General features: G+C 49.7%; 1 protein-coding gene and 1 non-coding gene across 6 annotated transcripts in view; both read right to left on the bottom strand.

Annotated features, from left to right (window-relative positions):
- The window catches only part of GRIP2 (glutamate receptor interacting protein 2), a 106,082-nt gene that overhangs the window by 33,932 nt on the left and 56,591 nt on the right, over positions 1-15,559 (bottom strand). For all 5 annotated transcript variants that reach the window (XR_002515733.2, XR_002515734.2, XM_021922667.2 and 2 more), the window contains 5 exons: positions 3,663-3,743; positions 3,249-3,384; positions 2,197-2,342; positions 1,415-1,501; positions 803-878 (listed from right to left, as the gene is read on the bottom strand). Coding sequence is in view for 3 of the 5 variants with exons in the window: in XM_021922667.2 (XP_021778359.1) it covers positions 803-878; positions 1,415-1,501; positions 2,197-2,342; positions 3,249-3,384; positions 3,663-3,743 (526 nt within the window). In the remaining 2 variants the exon portion in view is untranslated. The remainder of the gene's footprint in view (positions 1-802; positions 879-1,414; positions 1,502-2,196; positions 2,343-3,248; positions 3,385-3,662; positions 3,744-15,559) is intronic.
- On the bottom strand, positions 8,880-8,986 carry LOC116273894. Its single transcript, XR_004182398.1, has one exon. It is a non-coding gene; the product is annotated as a U6 spliceosomal RNA (small nuclear RNA).

The raw sequence follows: 15,559 nt of genomic DNA, 5'->3' as shown, positions 1-15,559 counted from the left end.
GTCTGAGCCATCCTGGTCCCTTCCCATTGCTCCACCCTCATCCTGGTTTCTCAGCAGTGATTCTGGCCTGATGACAACCCGCGCCTGGGAAATAACTCAGCAGGGGCCAGGGGAGGGGCCCTAGCAGCGTTCACCTCAGTTTGGGTCACATCCCCAGCCTGGAACGCCTCTCCCAACAGGTGGCCAAAGCTATTCTAGGGGGTTCTATGAATAGCTCATCACAGGGCCCTGTCCCAAGGACAGATTTAGATTTCTGACAAGGCCGTTCCAGGCTTCTCTTAAAATGGCCAGGAATCTCCCACTGGGGAGGCCAGGGGATCAGGGACTGGGAACTGGACATGTTCTTTCCCCATATTCTCTCCTCCTGGTCCTTCCGGGCTGGGCGCAGGCGGGGCCGAGCTGGGTCGATCAGCCAGGACCCAGGAGACTGAGTCACAGACAGCTACAGCAGTGACCAATCAGCGTGCCTCCAAATCTCTCATAGCAACTCTTAGGGACCATTCCATAGACGGGAAAACTAAGGAGCAGGAAAGGGAAGAACGACACCAAGGCTGCCCCTCTCCAAACACCCCAGCCCCCGAGACAGCAGGATGTTGGAGAAGAAAGGGGTTGAGGTTTCCTTCATTTGGGGTTACATCCCGGCTCCACCAGCAACTCCCTGAATCACACTAGGCAGGGAGTGCTCCCTCAGGGCCTCAGTCTCTTCATCTGGGGAACAGGCATGGTGACTCCGCTCCACGCTCTTTGCAGGGGAGTTGGGGCAGGTCAATGCAGTGTGTGGATTTCTTCTGCCTCAGCTCACCTGTCAGCAGGGCCACCGGGCCGCACGTAGGTCAGGACAAGCGGGCGGGACTTGTGCCCATCTTCATGGGCACCTCCTGGACAGAATTTGACAAGAAGCAGGAATCATTCACCCACCCCTTCCCATCCAGAGGCCCCCACACAGCCCCTGAGCAGGCTCCTTCAGTAAAACCTGTTTGAGGACCTTGTCCTTGCTATTCATGGACCCTCTTATGAGACACCAACAATAAATACCCCCTCCCAAGAGATGGTGCACGGGGTGGGTAACATGACCAAAGTCCTCTCTCTGTTAAATGGCTTGCCTCCCTTCTGTGACCTCACCTTATTTCCCCTTTTCCCTGATCTCTAGGAAGCTCCAAACTTTGTTCTCAATCTCTGTAGCAGCTTTCACCATCATTTTCCAGTACAACTGTCTCCTCTCACTCTCCCCAGCCAAGCATACTTCATTGCTTGGCAAATTTTCCCATTGAATACTTACCTTAACGGTCCTGTGTTCCTTAAAGTCAGAACTGAGATATGCATAAATTACATTCAAAGCAAAACAGTGCGCACATGGAATTAGTATTAGCCTCTTTCTTGCTGCCCCAATCCCAAGGGCAATTCTTTCACTGACCTCTAAGGACAAAGCCAAAGCTATTGCCCTCCTTGTAGAGGGAGACGTCCACTGTCTTTGAAATGATCCTTGGGTTATTCTCAGGAGCTGGGGAGAAATGGAGGACTCCTTTGAGTCCCTCAGTTGCATCTTCAGGCCAGCAGATGTGCCCAAAGCTCATTCCAGGAGGACTGGGTGATCAGTCACAGAGATTACAGGGAGGATAAACCCTTGCCCATTTTACAGGTCGAATAAGTGAGGCTTAGGGGGACCCTCTCCCGTAATCCCACTTAGCCCACCACTGACAGAGAGGAAAGGGGCCTGCCCATGCTCACAGAGATGACGGCAGAACTCAGGCTTGAGTCCATGGCTGGTAGGCTCAGGCCAGGGTTGAATTCCAGACAGTTACTCAAAATTCATGACTTTAGACCAACTTTGAAAATCTCAAGCTAGGTGAAACCCTACACCGCTGCTACTTAGTGCAGGGCAGTGGAGTGTGGGTGTGGTAGGCCAGGGAACAACTTATTCAGCTAATGCTTCCAAAACCTTCCCCGCTAAAGGAAAAGCATCTGGAAACTAAATATGTAAAATGACATTGGCTATAGAGTCCCACCGCCTCCTAGTGACAGCATACTGCGGTCGTAGGCTCAGCCCCTAGGTGAGGTATGGATGCTTGTGGCCAGTCTCCAGGTTCCACCCACTCCATCTGGTACGATCCCCACCACCCAGGCCCTGGTGGGGAGGTAGCCGTGTCCACCCGCGACCAAGGCAGTGGAGAAAGTTCCCCGTCCAAGGGCACCCACCGGGCGGGGGCAGCTCATACTCCACCTCCAGCACCACGCGCTCGCCCACATTCTTGAGCAGGGTGATGATCTCATCGTGGCGGAGCCTGGTCAGGTGGATCCCATTCACAGACCGAATATAGTCACCAACGTTCAGCAGATCACTCCTGGAGCAGGAAGGCCAGGGCACGCATGGTAATAGGTGCTGGCCCATGCAGTCCTGGCATTCACACCCACCCTCCTCTGGAATCTTTATGATCACTGGATCGTCATTTCACAAACGGGAAAGCTGAGGCTCAAAGAGGTCAGACACTTGTCCAAGGTCACACAGCAAGTAAAAGAGTGCAGAGCCTGATGCCCAGATCCCAGGTTTTCCCTCTACACTGGTCTGCCTGCTTTTCCTTGTGCAGGGGTGTCTCAGATGAGCCTGCAGAGTGGCCAGATCATTACATCCTTTGCTATTCCCTAACGCTCCTCCTGGCTTTTCGCCACCAACCTTCCTTCTGTTCAATTGGACATTTATCTGCACCTGTCTTGTGCGAGGCCCAGGGATGCAGTGACTGAGAGGCTAACTCCCAGGCCTCCTGGTCCAAGGGAGCCACAGGGGCAAATGACAGGGGAAATCAGGACAATGTGTGCAGAAATGTGTATGTGGGGCTTCAGGAACAGAGCAGCACAGCTGCCTTGGCCTGGGGTCAGGGAGGGCTTCCTGGAGGCAGTGACCTCTGTGCTGAGTGTGGAGGGGTAAAGAGGAGTGTGCCAGAAGGATGCTGTGGGGAACAGGCTTTTGGACATAGAGGACTGCATATGCAAGGGCCTGGAGGGCAGATATGGCCTGGTGACTGTGGGGTGCTATGGCCAAGCCCCTGGTGTAAAAGAAAAGAGAAGCCAGGGTCTAGAATTACAGCCTCCATTGGAGGCCTTCCCTCTGCAGACACCAAGCTGATGGGTGCTCCTGGAAACAGCTGCTTGATTGCTTTGCGTAAGGCCTTCAGTACATTTTCCACTGACCCTGGGGTCCCATCACTGCCTCTGCACCCACCTCCTGCTGCCATGCCAAGCCCACTTCTCACCTGGCCGCAAGTCCCCCAGGTCTCAGGTTGGAGACCCTGGGCTTTCCATCCTTGTCGGTGCCACCTGAGATAGTCAGGCCCAGCGTGCTGCCTTCCTTCTTGATCAACTCCACCACAGTAATCCCTCGGAACTCCTCTGACGACAGATGGGGATGGGGGCTTGAGTGGGCAGCTGGGGCCACCCCAGGCCCCCAGCTCCAAGACAAGTGAGGCAAGCACCTGGTTAGTAGGGCACTCTGCTACATAGACCTGGGTGATGATCATCTCCTTTTTACAGAGGAGAATCAGACAGGTTAACTGGCTGGTCTAAGGTCACAGAGCAAGTTAGTGGCAAAGCTGTTGCCGTCTGACCCCCACCTAGGGCTCTCTGTGCCTTCAGGGCAGAAAAAGAGGGAATGAGGGAAGCCTCATTACCTGGAATGCTCTGTCTGCGGCATGCCAGGGAAACGTCGGCCCCTCCTGCGTCCTTGCCTCCTTTGGAGTAGGGCCCATCGTCTGCAGGGGAGAAAGAGGGAAAGGCCGAGTTCCACTTTCATTTCCATGCCTGCAGACCTCCTCTGCTTTGGTTATTTTCTACTCCATGGACGTGGCCTGTAAGATGGGTTCCCTCCTGCCACCAGCTCCACCTGATTCTCTGCTGGAGAATCATCACGGCTGCTCCTCCCAAAGAAAGCCTGGCCCCTGCTCTTGGGGCTGAATAACATTCTCTGGGCACTACACTATACACTGGGAGCTTCACAGCCATTCTGTGGTTCACTGTCTCAACAACCCTGTGAATGGTGTTACCATGGATCAGATTATTCCACTGTACAGATAAGGAAGCTGAGGCTCAGAGAAGGCCAACTCATGCCCATCGTCACACAGCTGGAGAGTTGTGCAATCTGCATTAGAACCCAGTTCTGCTGACTCTACTACCCAGGGCTGTGCTTACATACCTGCTGGGACGGGGAGCTCTCTCACATGCAGGCACCGCAGCTCATCTGAGACAGCTCTGACAGAGAGGAAACTCAATCTTGGGTGGACCAGATTAATGCTTCCTCATGAGGACCGCACTTTACAGTTTACGAATCACATTCTCAAGTGTTCTAGGCAGCCTGAGATAAGTCTGTCCTCCTTCACTCTAATTCGAGAAAGTGCTCCCTCGTGTTTCCTCAAATATTGTTTCCATCAGCTCTCTCTCTTTTTAAAAGCTTAATAGATGTACTTCAGGACTTCCCATTTTATTCTCCATGACCCACATCCACCCTTCTCTCATACTTTCCATGTCTTCTTTATCTCTCCAAGATACGTCTAATCTGCAATGAAATCTGCCTTTTTTGCTTCTTTTAAGTTAGTAGAAAATCTTTCATACATTTCAAACATATAGAAGGTAGGACAGTATGATGCAGAGATTCTCAAAATGTGGTCCCCAGGCCCACGGCACCGGGGAACTTGTCAGAAATGTAAATTCTTCGCTGGCCACAGTGGCTCATGCCTGTAATCTCAACACTTTGGGAGGCTGAGGCAGGTGGATCACTTGAACCCTGGGGTTCAAGACCAGCCTTGGCAACATAGTAAAACCCCATCTCTACAAAAAATGCAAAAATTGGCCGGGCATGGTGGTACGTGCCTGCAGACCCAGCTACTCGGGAGGCTGAGGTGGGGCTATTACTTGAGTTTGGGAGGTCGAGACTACAGTGAGCTGTGATTGTGCCACTGCATTCCAGTGACAGAGTGAGACCCTCACTCTGTCTCAAAAAGAGAGAAAGACAGAGACAGAAGAGAGAGAGAGAGGGAGAGAAAGAAGGAAGGGAAGGGAAGGGAAGGGAAGGGAAGGGAAGGGAAGGGAAGGCAAGGCAAGGCAAGGCAAGGCATTTCCTTTTCAAGGCATTGCCTTTCCTAGGCATTTAAAGTGTGTTAAAGCTACAGAAATTGGATTGTTTTTCAAATTTCATTTTCTAATTACTTGGAAAGGAAAGGAAAGAAAAGGAAGAAGGAAAGAAAAGGAAAGGAAAGGCAGAAAGGAAGAAAGGAAGAAGGAAAGGAAACGAAGAAGGAAAGGAAAGGAAGAAGGAAAGCAAGGGGAGGGGAGGGGAGGGAGGGGAGGGAAGAGGGAGGGAAGGAGGAAGGAAAGGGAAGTAAGAAAGGAAAATTCTTGGTCCCAACTAGGACCTGAAAAAGCAAACACTCTGGGGGTGGGCTCCAGGAATCTGTAAGTGTGTGTATATTAGTATATTAGTCTAACTTATATTTGTCTCCACTTTTTAACATTTAGACTAGGGGACGGTGGCTCATATCCATAATCCCAGCACTTTGGGAGGTCGAGGTGGGCGGATCACCTGAGGTCAGGAGTTCGAGACCAACCTGGCCAACATGGCAAAACCCCATCTCTACTGAAATTACAAAAATTAGCGGGGCATGGTGGTGGACGCCTGTAATCCCAGCTACTTGGGAGGCTGAGGCAGGAGAATCGCTTGAACCCGGGAGGCGGAGGTTGCAGTGAGCTGAGACCGCGCCACATCACTCCAGTTTGGGTGACAGAGTGAGACTTCATCTCAAAAAATAAAAAATAAAAATAAATAAAAATTTAAATATAGTAAAATTTACTCTTTGTGGTGAGCATGTTGATGCACTTTGGAAAATGTCTCCTGACCACCACCTCAACCAAGTTTTAGAGCATTTCTATAGGCCCCCGAAATTCTCCCTTGATGTTCCACTGTAGTCAGTCCCTGAGCCATCCTTTGTTCCCCACAAGCACTTATCTGTTTTCAGTCTCTATCATTTTGTCTTCTCCAGAATGTCATGTAAGTGGAATCACTCAGTATGTACGCTTTTGAGTCCAGTTTCTTAAATTTAGCATAATCATTTGAGATTCAGCCATAGTGTCGTGTGTATCAGAAGTTTGCGTCTTGTTTTGTTTTGTTTTGTTTTGTTGAGACGGAGTCTCGCTCCGTCGCCCAGGCTGGAGTGCAGTGGCCGGATCTCAGCTCACTGCAAGCTCCGCCTCCTGGGTTTACGCCATTCTCCTGCCTCAGCCTCCCAAGTAGCAGGGACTACAGGCGCCCGCCACCTCGCCCGGCTAGTTTTTTGTATTTTTTTTTAGTAGAGACGGGGTTTCACTGTGTTAGCCAGGATGGTCTCGATCTCCTGACCTTGTGATCCGCCTGTCTCGGCCTCCCAAAGTGCTGGGATTACAGGCTTGAGCCACCGCGCCCGGCCAAGTTTGTGTCTTTTTACGGACAACTTGGGTAGCATTGAATGGATGTACCAGTTGTTTAGCTATTGATCTGTTGAAAGACATTGGTATTGTTTCCAGTTTTTGGTGATTTTGAATAAAGCCTTAATAAACATTTGCATACAGGTTTTTGTTTGAACATAAGCTTCTGTTTCATCCAGGAATGGCATCGCTAGGTGGTATGGCAAGAATATGGTTAAATGTATAAGAAACTGCCAAACTGTTTCAAAGTGGCTGTGCCATTTTGCACCCCATCAACAATGTAAAAGAGTTTCAATCGCTCTGCATCCTCATCAGCACTTGGTAGTATCAGTTAGGGTTTAAACAAAAAAATTTAGGCTGGGCACTTTGGCTCATACCTATAACCCCAAAACTTTGGGAGGCCAGGGTAGGAGGATCGCTTGAGCCCAGGAATTCAAGACCAGCCTGGGCAACACAGCAAAACCCTGTCTCCCAATTAAAAAAAAAAAAAATTAGTCATGCTAATACATGTGCAGAGGTATCTTACTGTGATTTTAATTTGCATTTGTCTAACGACTAATGAGGTTGGGCACTTTTTTTTAACTTGCCATTCATCTATATCTTCTTTGAGGAAGTGCCAAAGCTTTTGCCCATTTTTAAGTTGGGTTGTTTGTTTCCTTGTTACTGAGTTTTCATATATTCTGGATACAAATCCTTTGTCAGATGTAATAATGTGTGCTTCGAAAAGCCTTCTAGGTGACTGTGTCACACTAAAGTTTGAAAAACACTTGTATAATGAATTGGATTTACGTAATGGGTAGTTTTAACAATCATTAACACTTTGCCATATTTAGTCCATTTATTTTTATCTATGCTGAAATATTTTAAAACAAATCCTGGGCATAATGCAATTTCACCTTTAAGTATTTCAATATGCATTTCTAAATAGGAACCTATTTCTTATATAACAAAATTACTATATCCCACCTTACAAAGTAATACCATAATTATTAGTCTAATACCCATTCCAAATTTTAATTCCAACAGTACATTTATGGCTCTTGAAAGTTTTGATTATTTTGCTTATATATTTGTTCTGTTTTTATATTTTGTTCTTTTTCTGTTGCTCCTTATGTTTCTAATAATTTTAAATCTTTTGAACATTCATCTATTATTCTATTTTTCCATTATTTCAAACTCTTGGGAGGTATTTCTTTTGCCTGGGTGTCTGATGACTCTCCCTTACAGTAGACTGTTTCCTCGTGTGGTTGGTAATTGTTGGATTGTGAGCTCATCTTTAGTGGGGCTTCAACTGTGGGAATTCTATTCAGCCTGGTTGTAGGGCTCCAGAGTCCAGAGAGAATTTTCCATTCCTTCCCCTGGGGGCTTGCCAAGGTATCATTACCCTGATACCAATGATTATGGGTATTTACAACACTCGTTAGAATTTACAATACCCCCATGGTATTCTAAATACCGATCTTGGCTCAAAGATTCCAGAACCATGGTGGTATTAAAAATTCTAACGTTCACCAGAAACAAGGGGCACATCTTAGATCACAAATCCTCAAAGGAGTCCACTGGAGGCTGAGTTGAGACAGATAAGCTTTTGTTTTAGCTCCCTGATAGATGGGTGAATATTTTCTAAGTCCCCCTTTCACTGAGGGTAGATCTCTTCAAAGGTCCTGGCTTTATGCTGGGGTCTCAGTACCAACTTGGGAAAGTACAAGGTATCTTTTCCTGTAGCTCTGAGCCATTAAAACCCAAGCCTTCGGCTACCAGACCAGACGCACAAACATTCCCCCCATTCCTGCTGCCACCCCAGTAGAGAAGCCCCAGCATCACCTGCACTCATCCTGCTTGTTTTCCATTTCTCCTCATTTTTTAAGTGGAAATGCATTGAATTTATAGGCCCATTTGTGGAGAATTGATGTCTTTTTCTTTGGGAGACAATACTGAATCTTCCAGTCAATGATCACAGTATATTCCTCCATTCATTTTGTCTTTAATTTATCCTAAGAACACTGTGTATACTTGTATGAGAAAAAGTCTTACACCACTTTCATTAAATGTATTCCTAGGCATCTAAAGTGTGTTAAAGGTAAGGAAAGTAGATTGTTTTTCAAATTTCATTTTCTAATTATTTGTTTCTGGTGTATAAATATACAGTTCATTTTATATTCTGAGCTTAAAAAATGTATTTTTAATTCTCGCGGGTATGTAGTAGGCGTATATATTTATGGGGTAGATGAGATATTTTGATACAGGTATGCACTGCCTAATAATCACGTCAAAGTAAATGGGGTATCCACCACCTCAAGCATTTATCCTTTGTGTTACAAACAATCCAATTAAACCCTTTTAGTTATTTTTAAATGTACAATTACATTATTATTGACTATCATCACCCTAGTGTGCTATCAAATACTAGGTCTTATTCATTCTATTTTTTTTGTAAAAATATGGAACACTTCACAAATCTATGTGTCATTCTTGTATAGAGGCCATGCTAATCTTCTCTGTATCATTCCAATTTTAGTATCTGTGCTGCCTAAGTAAGCACATATTCTGAACTTTTAAATTCACGTATTAATTCTAAGTTTAGCCATACATTATTTTGGATTTTCTATATACATAATCATATCATCTGTGAAAATGACAGTTTGATTTCTTACTTTCTAAACTTTATGCCTTTCATTTTTCTTATTTGCCCTATTGGACTGGCCAGACCTTCCTTACAAAGTTGATGGGCTGATTACACAGACCATCCTTATCTGCTTGATAGTCTCATTCACTTCATTTCTGATGCCCGAGGTTTTCCTTACTTTCCCGTGACTGCACCTGAGCATTTCAAAGGAGTTGGAAGCTGGAAGGTTGTCTGGTCACCTGCTGGGCCCCAGCCTCCCTGCGGCATCCCTCCTTTTGCACATACCTCATTTTGCGGGGCTCTGCCTGAGTTAAGGGCGGGGTTCGGCCTGATGGGACGTGTTCTGGTTTCTCCTCTATGTGCTGACAGACAGGGGAAGGAAACTTACAGATCGTGCAGCAGCCACGCCCTGTGCACACCACCACATTATCTCATTCCACCTCATTCACTTCTCACCGTGGTCTTGGGAGGAGGTAGGTGCTGCAATCACACCCATTTGACAGATGAGGAAACGGGCTCAGAAAAGGGAGGTCTTTGGCCAAAGCAGCGTCTACCAAGAGCTGGAACCAGACCCCAGGCCTGTTTGCATATTCTACCCTGTGCTCGAGGCCCCATCGACCGGGTTATTTTTTTCATATTCCTCATCTAAGTCTCCTTTCTCAGTACTGGGCTGACACGGGCAAGAGCAGGTGCCAAAAAGAGAAGGGACGCATCATCAAGCTGGTGGGCTCCCTGCACTGTCTCAGGGCTCAGCCCTCCCAGGCACCTTCTGCTCCTTCCTCAGGCCTCGCCTGAGCCCGCACATGCCCGTGCCTGCCCTTGAAGAAGGGCTCTCCTGCCACCCCAACCTCTGCGGCTCCAGCTTAGCCTAGTATTAGCAGAAGAGGCTCGGGGGTCAGTCAGGCCTGAGTAGAGATCCTAGCTCTGCCATTCGCCAGCTGTGGGAACTTCGCTCTCCTCCTCCACCTCACACCCATGGAAAGTGAGACCTGACCCAGCGGCCCACACGCCCTCCCATTCTCAGTGGCAGCGGGAGAAAGGAAGGGAGAAGGTTCAGTCTCCGCAGGTGGCAGAGCCACTTCCCCTACTCTGCTCCAGCCAGGTCTTTTTCATGAAGGGAGCCTCTGATTAGGGTTCAGCCAGGGTTGGCTGGGTCAGTCAGGGTATGAGTGGCCTGAGTCAAGGTCAGGACTCAGCCTGGGCCAGGGTGGGGGCTCAGCCAGAACCGGGAACAGGGCTCAGTCTACGGGAGGTTTCTCAGCCTTAGCACTATGGGTGTTTTTTTGCCAGATGACTCCTTGCGGTGGGGGCTTCTCTTCTGCATTGCAGGAAGCTGAGCAGCATCCCTGGCCTCTAACCACCAGATGCCAGGAGCATCTGTGACCAACAAAAATGACTCCAAACACTGCCAAATGTTCTCTAGGGGAACCATATCGCCCCCAATTGAGAACCATTGCTCTATAGTCAGGAGGGGACTCAACCTGGGTCAGGGGCGGGGCTCAACCTGCTTTAGAGTAGGGGCTCAACCTGGGTCTGGGGCAGGCTCAGCCTGAGTTAAGGGCGGGGCTCAGGCTGAGTTGAGGGCGGGGCTCAGCCTGAGTTAAGGGCGGGGCTCAGCCGGATTTAAGGGCTGGGCTCAGCCTGAGTTAAGGGCGAGGCTCAGCCTGAGTCAGATGTGGGGCTCAGCCTGAGTCAGACGTGGGGCTCAACCTGGTTCCTAGCCGGATCCTGCTGAGTTGAGGGCGGGGCTCAGCCTGGTTCCGGGCCCGGATCCTGCTGAGTTGAGGGCGGGGCTCAGCCTGAGTCAGTGTTGCTCCTCAACTTGGGCCTACGGAAGCCTGAGAGCGTTCCCACCTGCAGCTGTAACCGCTGAGAAAGGTCCCAGTCGCCAACTACTGTGCTCCGCCAGACCAGGGCTGGGCTCTCTTTGCTTGCCAGCAGCTGATAAATAACAAATCAAATAGCAGTTAAGCCAGGAATCATTTCCAGGTCCCCTGGGGTTGGGTCCTCAGCAGCTCCGCTCATCCCCCTTCCACCTATAGTTCACATCAGCCGCCAAGAATTCAGGCAACACCCCATTAAGTATAATGCCTCCCATTACGGTTTCCTAATACGCACTTCATTTGGATTCAACAAGATGTTTCTGAGCTAATAAAATCAAAAAGACTGGGTTCTATCAACTGTGTGACAGTGAACGTCTCTGGTATTTCATGAGGGCAATTCCGGAATTAAAATATGTCTTATCCTGTGCAGATTAGATTCTGTCTCTGGAAAATCCCTCTCTCTCTCTAGCTGTCTTGGGAAGACCAGAGATAAGCTTGCTAGCTCCAGGTTTATGAACCCTAAGAGGAAAGTGGGGGAGAGAGAAGGATTATCTCTTAAGGAAAGGATAAGGAAGCCGAAATCCAAGTTCACCAAATTCAGAGCAGTGGAATCCCAGAGTGGATGTGGAGCTGTGAGCTCTAATTGTAAAAACAAGTCGGAAGTTCAGACGGAGGAACAATGGCACCCCCAAAAGCTGGATGCTGAAGCACAGGGTGCCCAATGTTGGTTGGCGAAGGGGAGGACCCATGCCCTGGGTCTCTGTGGTGCCCTCCAAGTTTGTCTCTGACACTGCCTCTCTTCCCTTTCCTCAGCCCAATATTCAGATTTTGCTCCAGTGCACTACCAGGTGCCAAACTGGATTACAATGACACCTTAGGGACAGCAGAGGTGCAAGAGTCTGCTGGTCTCGACACTGAGTGGCCGCAACTCCCTTCCTGCTACAATTTTTGGCTGGTTTGGGCTTCAGGCTGTGAGCCATCTCTTTTCCCAGCTGTCAGAGACTTGACTGTGTGCTGCAAAACAAATCATACTACTGTGCGCAAAGAGTCAGTGGGCAGCAGGCGAGGTCTCGAGAGACTTCCCTAGGGAATGCATGTGCATCTCAGGGTGTGCCCTTGGTGGCCTCTTGTGGAAGTCAAGAAGTCATTCTTGATAGGCGAGTTGCCAGATAAGAGGCTTCTGAGCAGCCAAGATCCCCTGGCATAGTCAGAAAGGTGCCCGGAAGGAATGCTGCAGTGATTGCTGATGCCTGTTCAAAGGGGACATAGGGTTTCCCTTTCACGAACATCCTCAGATGGTGGGGAACTGAGGCAGCATCCAAACCAAGAATCAACATAGGGTTAGAATTAGCAATTGGTTGCGTGACTCGAGCCGCCATTTCCCCCTCTGTAAAATGGGGGTGTCTCTCCCATGGCTGACTCCAGCTGGCCAGAGCTTGAGAAGTTGAGGGGATTACTTTATTTATAGAAAACCCCTTGGGGGTTCAGACCCCCTCCTCAGAGAACATGCTTGCTCTCCCACTCTCTCTTTTTTGTTCCAGGACCTGGTAATTATATGCTTAGAGATGAAGGCTTTTCAAAAACATCTTTCCCACCAATTTTCAGCTGGAAACGTGCATAAAAAACAGAGATATTTTTATCTATGTTTTTTTTTTCCCAGTCTCCTCCTTCCAGCAATGGGCAATTATGAGCTTTTGCCTTCAGTCAATCGTCCTGTAGGAACTCGCTTCGGAGGAAAATTCATTTCCGCAGTGGTGCCAGCCAGTCCCAGCAAATGTGGGGTGTGCAAGTCAGGGGAGGAGGAACAGAGGGAGAAACGTGCTTGGAGCTCAGACCTGTACACCTGGTACTCAGGCCCACGCTGCAGCCAGGGTGGGTGGGTGGGTGGGCTTTTTAAAATTTTATTTCTCTTGAAATCATGGCTAATTTGCCTTCATTATCTCCCTCTCTCTGGGGCCGCAGGGGACTATTGAGCTTTGACAAAGGAAAAAGGAAGTCAACTCCTTGCCAGGCTGCCTTTGCCAGAGTCCTGCCTAAGTGGGGTGGCTGGAAAGAAGCGCAGGGGAGTGGGCAGGACTATAAAGTCAGCAGGCTTTGACTGCTGCCCTGTTCTGCGAGCCTCCTGGAGGGAGGACACAGCACCTGAAAAGGGACCACTGAGAAAACAAAGGCCCAGAGGCTCCACTTGGGGCAAACAGGGCATGGTCTGCAGGGACAGTGGGCTGTCAGCCAGGACCACGCCAGCGCACAGGGACCCTGGGTGCCGAAGAGGACATGGGCGCTAAGCACTCCACCAAGTGACGGTCCAGCCTCGCCCCACTGTGGAAGGGATTGTTGATATGGTGGGAAGGGAGGCATGGGCTTTGGAGTCAGTCCAACTTGGGACTTTGATTCTAAATCGGCTGCCAACTGGCTAACGGATCTGGGACAAGTCACTTCTCTCAGAGCCTCAGACTTCTCCTCTGCAAAATGGGGGTACTGGTGCCCACCCATGGGTTGCTGGGAGGAACTGTGCACAGAAACCATAAAACATGGCAGTTCCCTTCCTGCCTGCTTCCCTCACCTTGTTGAAAAGTTTTCCTAGATCAATCATGACGACAGCTCCTAGTGATTAAGTGCCGGTTTCTGTGCTTCCTAAGCATGATGTCATTTAATCCTCACCACCTTTGAGGTGGTATAATCATGATTCTCATTTTACAGGTGAGGAAACTGAGGCACAGAGCGGTTAAGTGATATCCCATGATAAAGGGCAGGGCCAGGGTTTGAACCCAGGCCTACTGAGGCACAGAGAGGTCAAGGGAACTGCTCAGGGGCACAGAGCTTCTAAGTGGCAGAGCCAGGATTGAAGCCCAGGCCTTCTGGCTTCCTAAGGGGTCTGACCCTACCCTCTGGGCACCTTCCTGCCTACTCCCCCATCCATGCAGGCCTGGAAGGTGCTGTGATGCCTGCAGCCCTAGGGATGTTCAGCTCCAGGCAGAGCCCCAGCTCCTTTGGGCATTCCTCCCTGGCCACTGAGGGCTGGAACAGGCCAAGGGCTCGATGGAGATGCCTCAAAGCCAGTTACAGGCTGACCTCTGAATGACAGTTCCAATCCCCACGGCTGACAAGCCTCCCAGGAAGCCCAGCTTCCATGGCGAGAGCAGCATAGAAAGATCAGATAAGCTCGGCAGAAGCACGTTTTTAAGGGAGACAAAAAGAAATGCATCAATAGATTTAAAAATTTGAAGCCTCATTCATTTGTTGCCAAGGATTGCAAGGAAAAAAACCAGAACTTTAATAAGTAGCACCCAGTGTTGGGCCCTTCCCTGGGCCAGGCCTGCTCTAAGCACTTTATGGATGCTAAGTCAGTTAATTGTCCTAAGAACCACAGGAGGGAGGCTCACCCATTGTCCCCAGTTTACAGATAGGGAGCCTGAGGCCCAGAGAAGCCACTGAGTTGGTGAGCTACAGAGGCACCTGGAACCCAGGGCTCCCTGACCTCACAACAGACCATGTCCTGAACCCTCAGCTCTGCTCTTTCCCTCCAAACAGGAGGGCAACAGACCTCAAATGAGAAGCATCAGGGCACTGGAAGGCGACAGCTCCAGTACCCCAAGAGCCCCTGAGTTAGGGTTCAGGCACTCACAGGCTGGGTGCATCAGGGCTAGCAGGACCCATGGCATCACCTGGAGAGGCCGCCACCCCCACAATCCTCCTCCACACAGGGGACTTCACCTCCTGATGCTCGCCCTGGCCGGCTCCACTCCAGCACACTGTGCATTTTCTCACTTAATCCTCATAACCACACTGCCACTTGGGCACTGTTATTCTCCCCATTTTACAGCTGGAAAAACTGAGGCACGGAGATGCCAAGTGACTTGTTCCTGGTTACACAGCCAGAAGTGACAAAGCTGAGATTTGACCCGATGGGCTCACCCCACCTTGGCAACTGCACTATAAATGGAGGTGAAGCCTTCCTGGCCTGGGCACATCTGTCCTTTCCACCCGAGGCCCACCAGACTCACACCCCCCTAGGGCCTTTGCACCGGCTGTTCCCTCTGCCCACAAAACTCTTCCCCAGACATCCACAAAACTCCCCTCTCAGCTCCTTCAGGAACTTGTAGAAATATCGCCTCCTCAGGCAGGCCTTCCGCATCCTCCTGTTTGAAGTTACACATGCACCCTGTACCTCCACACCTCCTCTCCGCTCCCCCCGTGCTTCGTGGTCCTCTGGGCAATCAACAGCATCTAACTATGACTGTTTCTACTTGGATGTCAGCTCCAGGGGGCCGGGCTTCTGTCTGTCCACTCACTGCTGCATGCAGCACAGACAGTATTGGCTGGCATGTAGTACGTGCTCAGCAAATATTTTTTAAATTCAATTCCCATTTACAGATTAGGAGAATGAGAATCAAAGAGGTGGAATGAGTTTCTCAAGGTCAGAGACTAGGAAGAGACAGAGCCAGGATGCAAACTCAGGCGAAGGATTGCCCCATGGCCACCACCCCTGCTGTGGAGTAGGAGGCCAGGCCTGCCCGAGGAGTCTCAGAGCCAAGGGGTAGGCCTGGTGAGGACCCCTCAGAGGACTGGGCAGCCCAGGGCACAGCAGGGGGACCTTCACACATGCACACCCACACCCACTGAGACTTCCCTGCCCCCAGCATGGCAGCAAGCGCCTGCTCAGACC

Source organism: Papio anubis, chromosome 2 (assembly GCF_008728515.1).
Source record: "Papio anubis isolate 15944 chromosome 2, Panubis1.0, whole genome shotgun sequence".
Classification (NCBI taxonomy): Eukaryota; Metazoa; Chordata; class Mammalia; order Primates; family Cercopithecidae; genus Papio; species Papio anubis.
The sequence above is the reverse complement of the archived record's forward strand: the minus strand, read 5'-3'. Positions and strand labels throughout refer to the sequence as shown.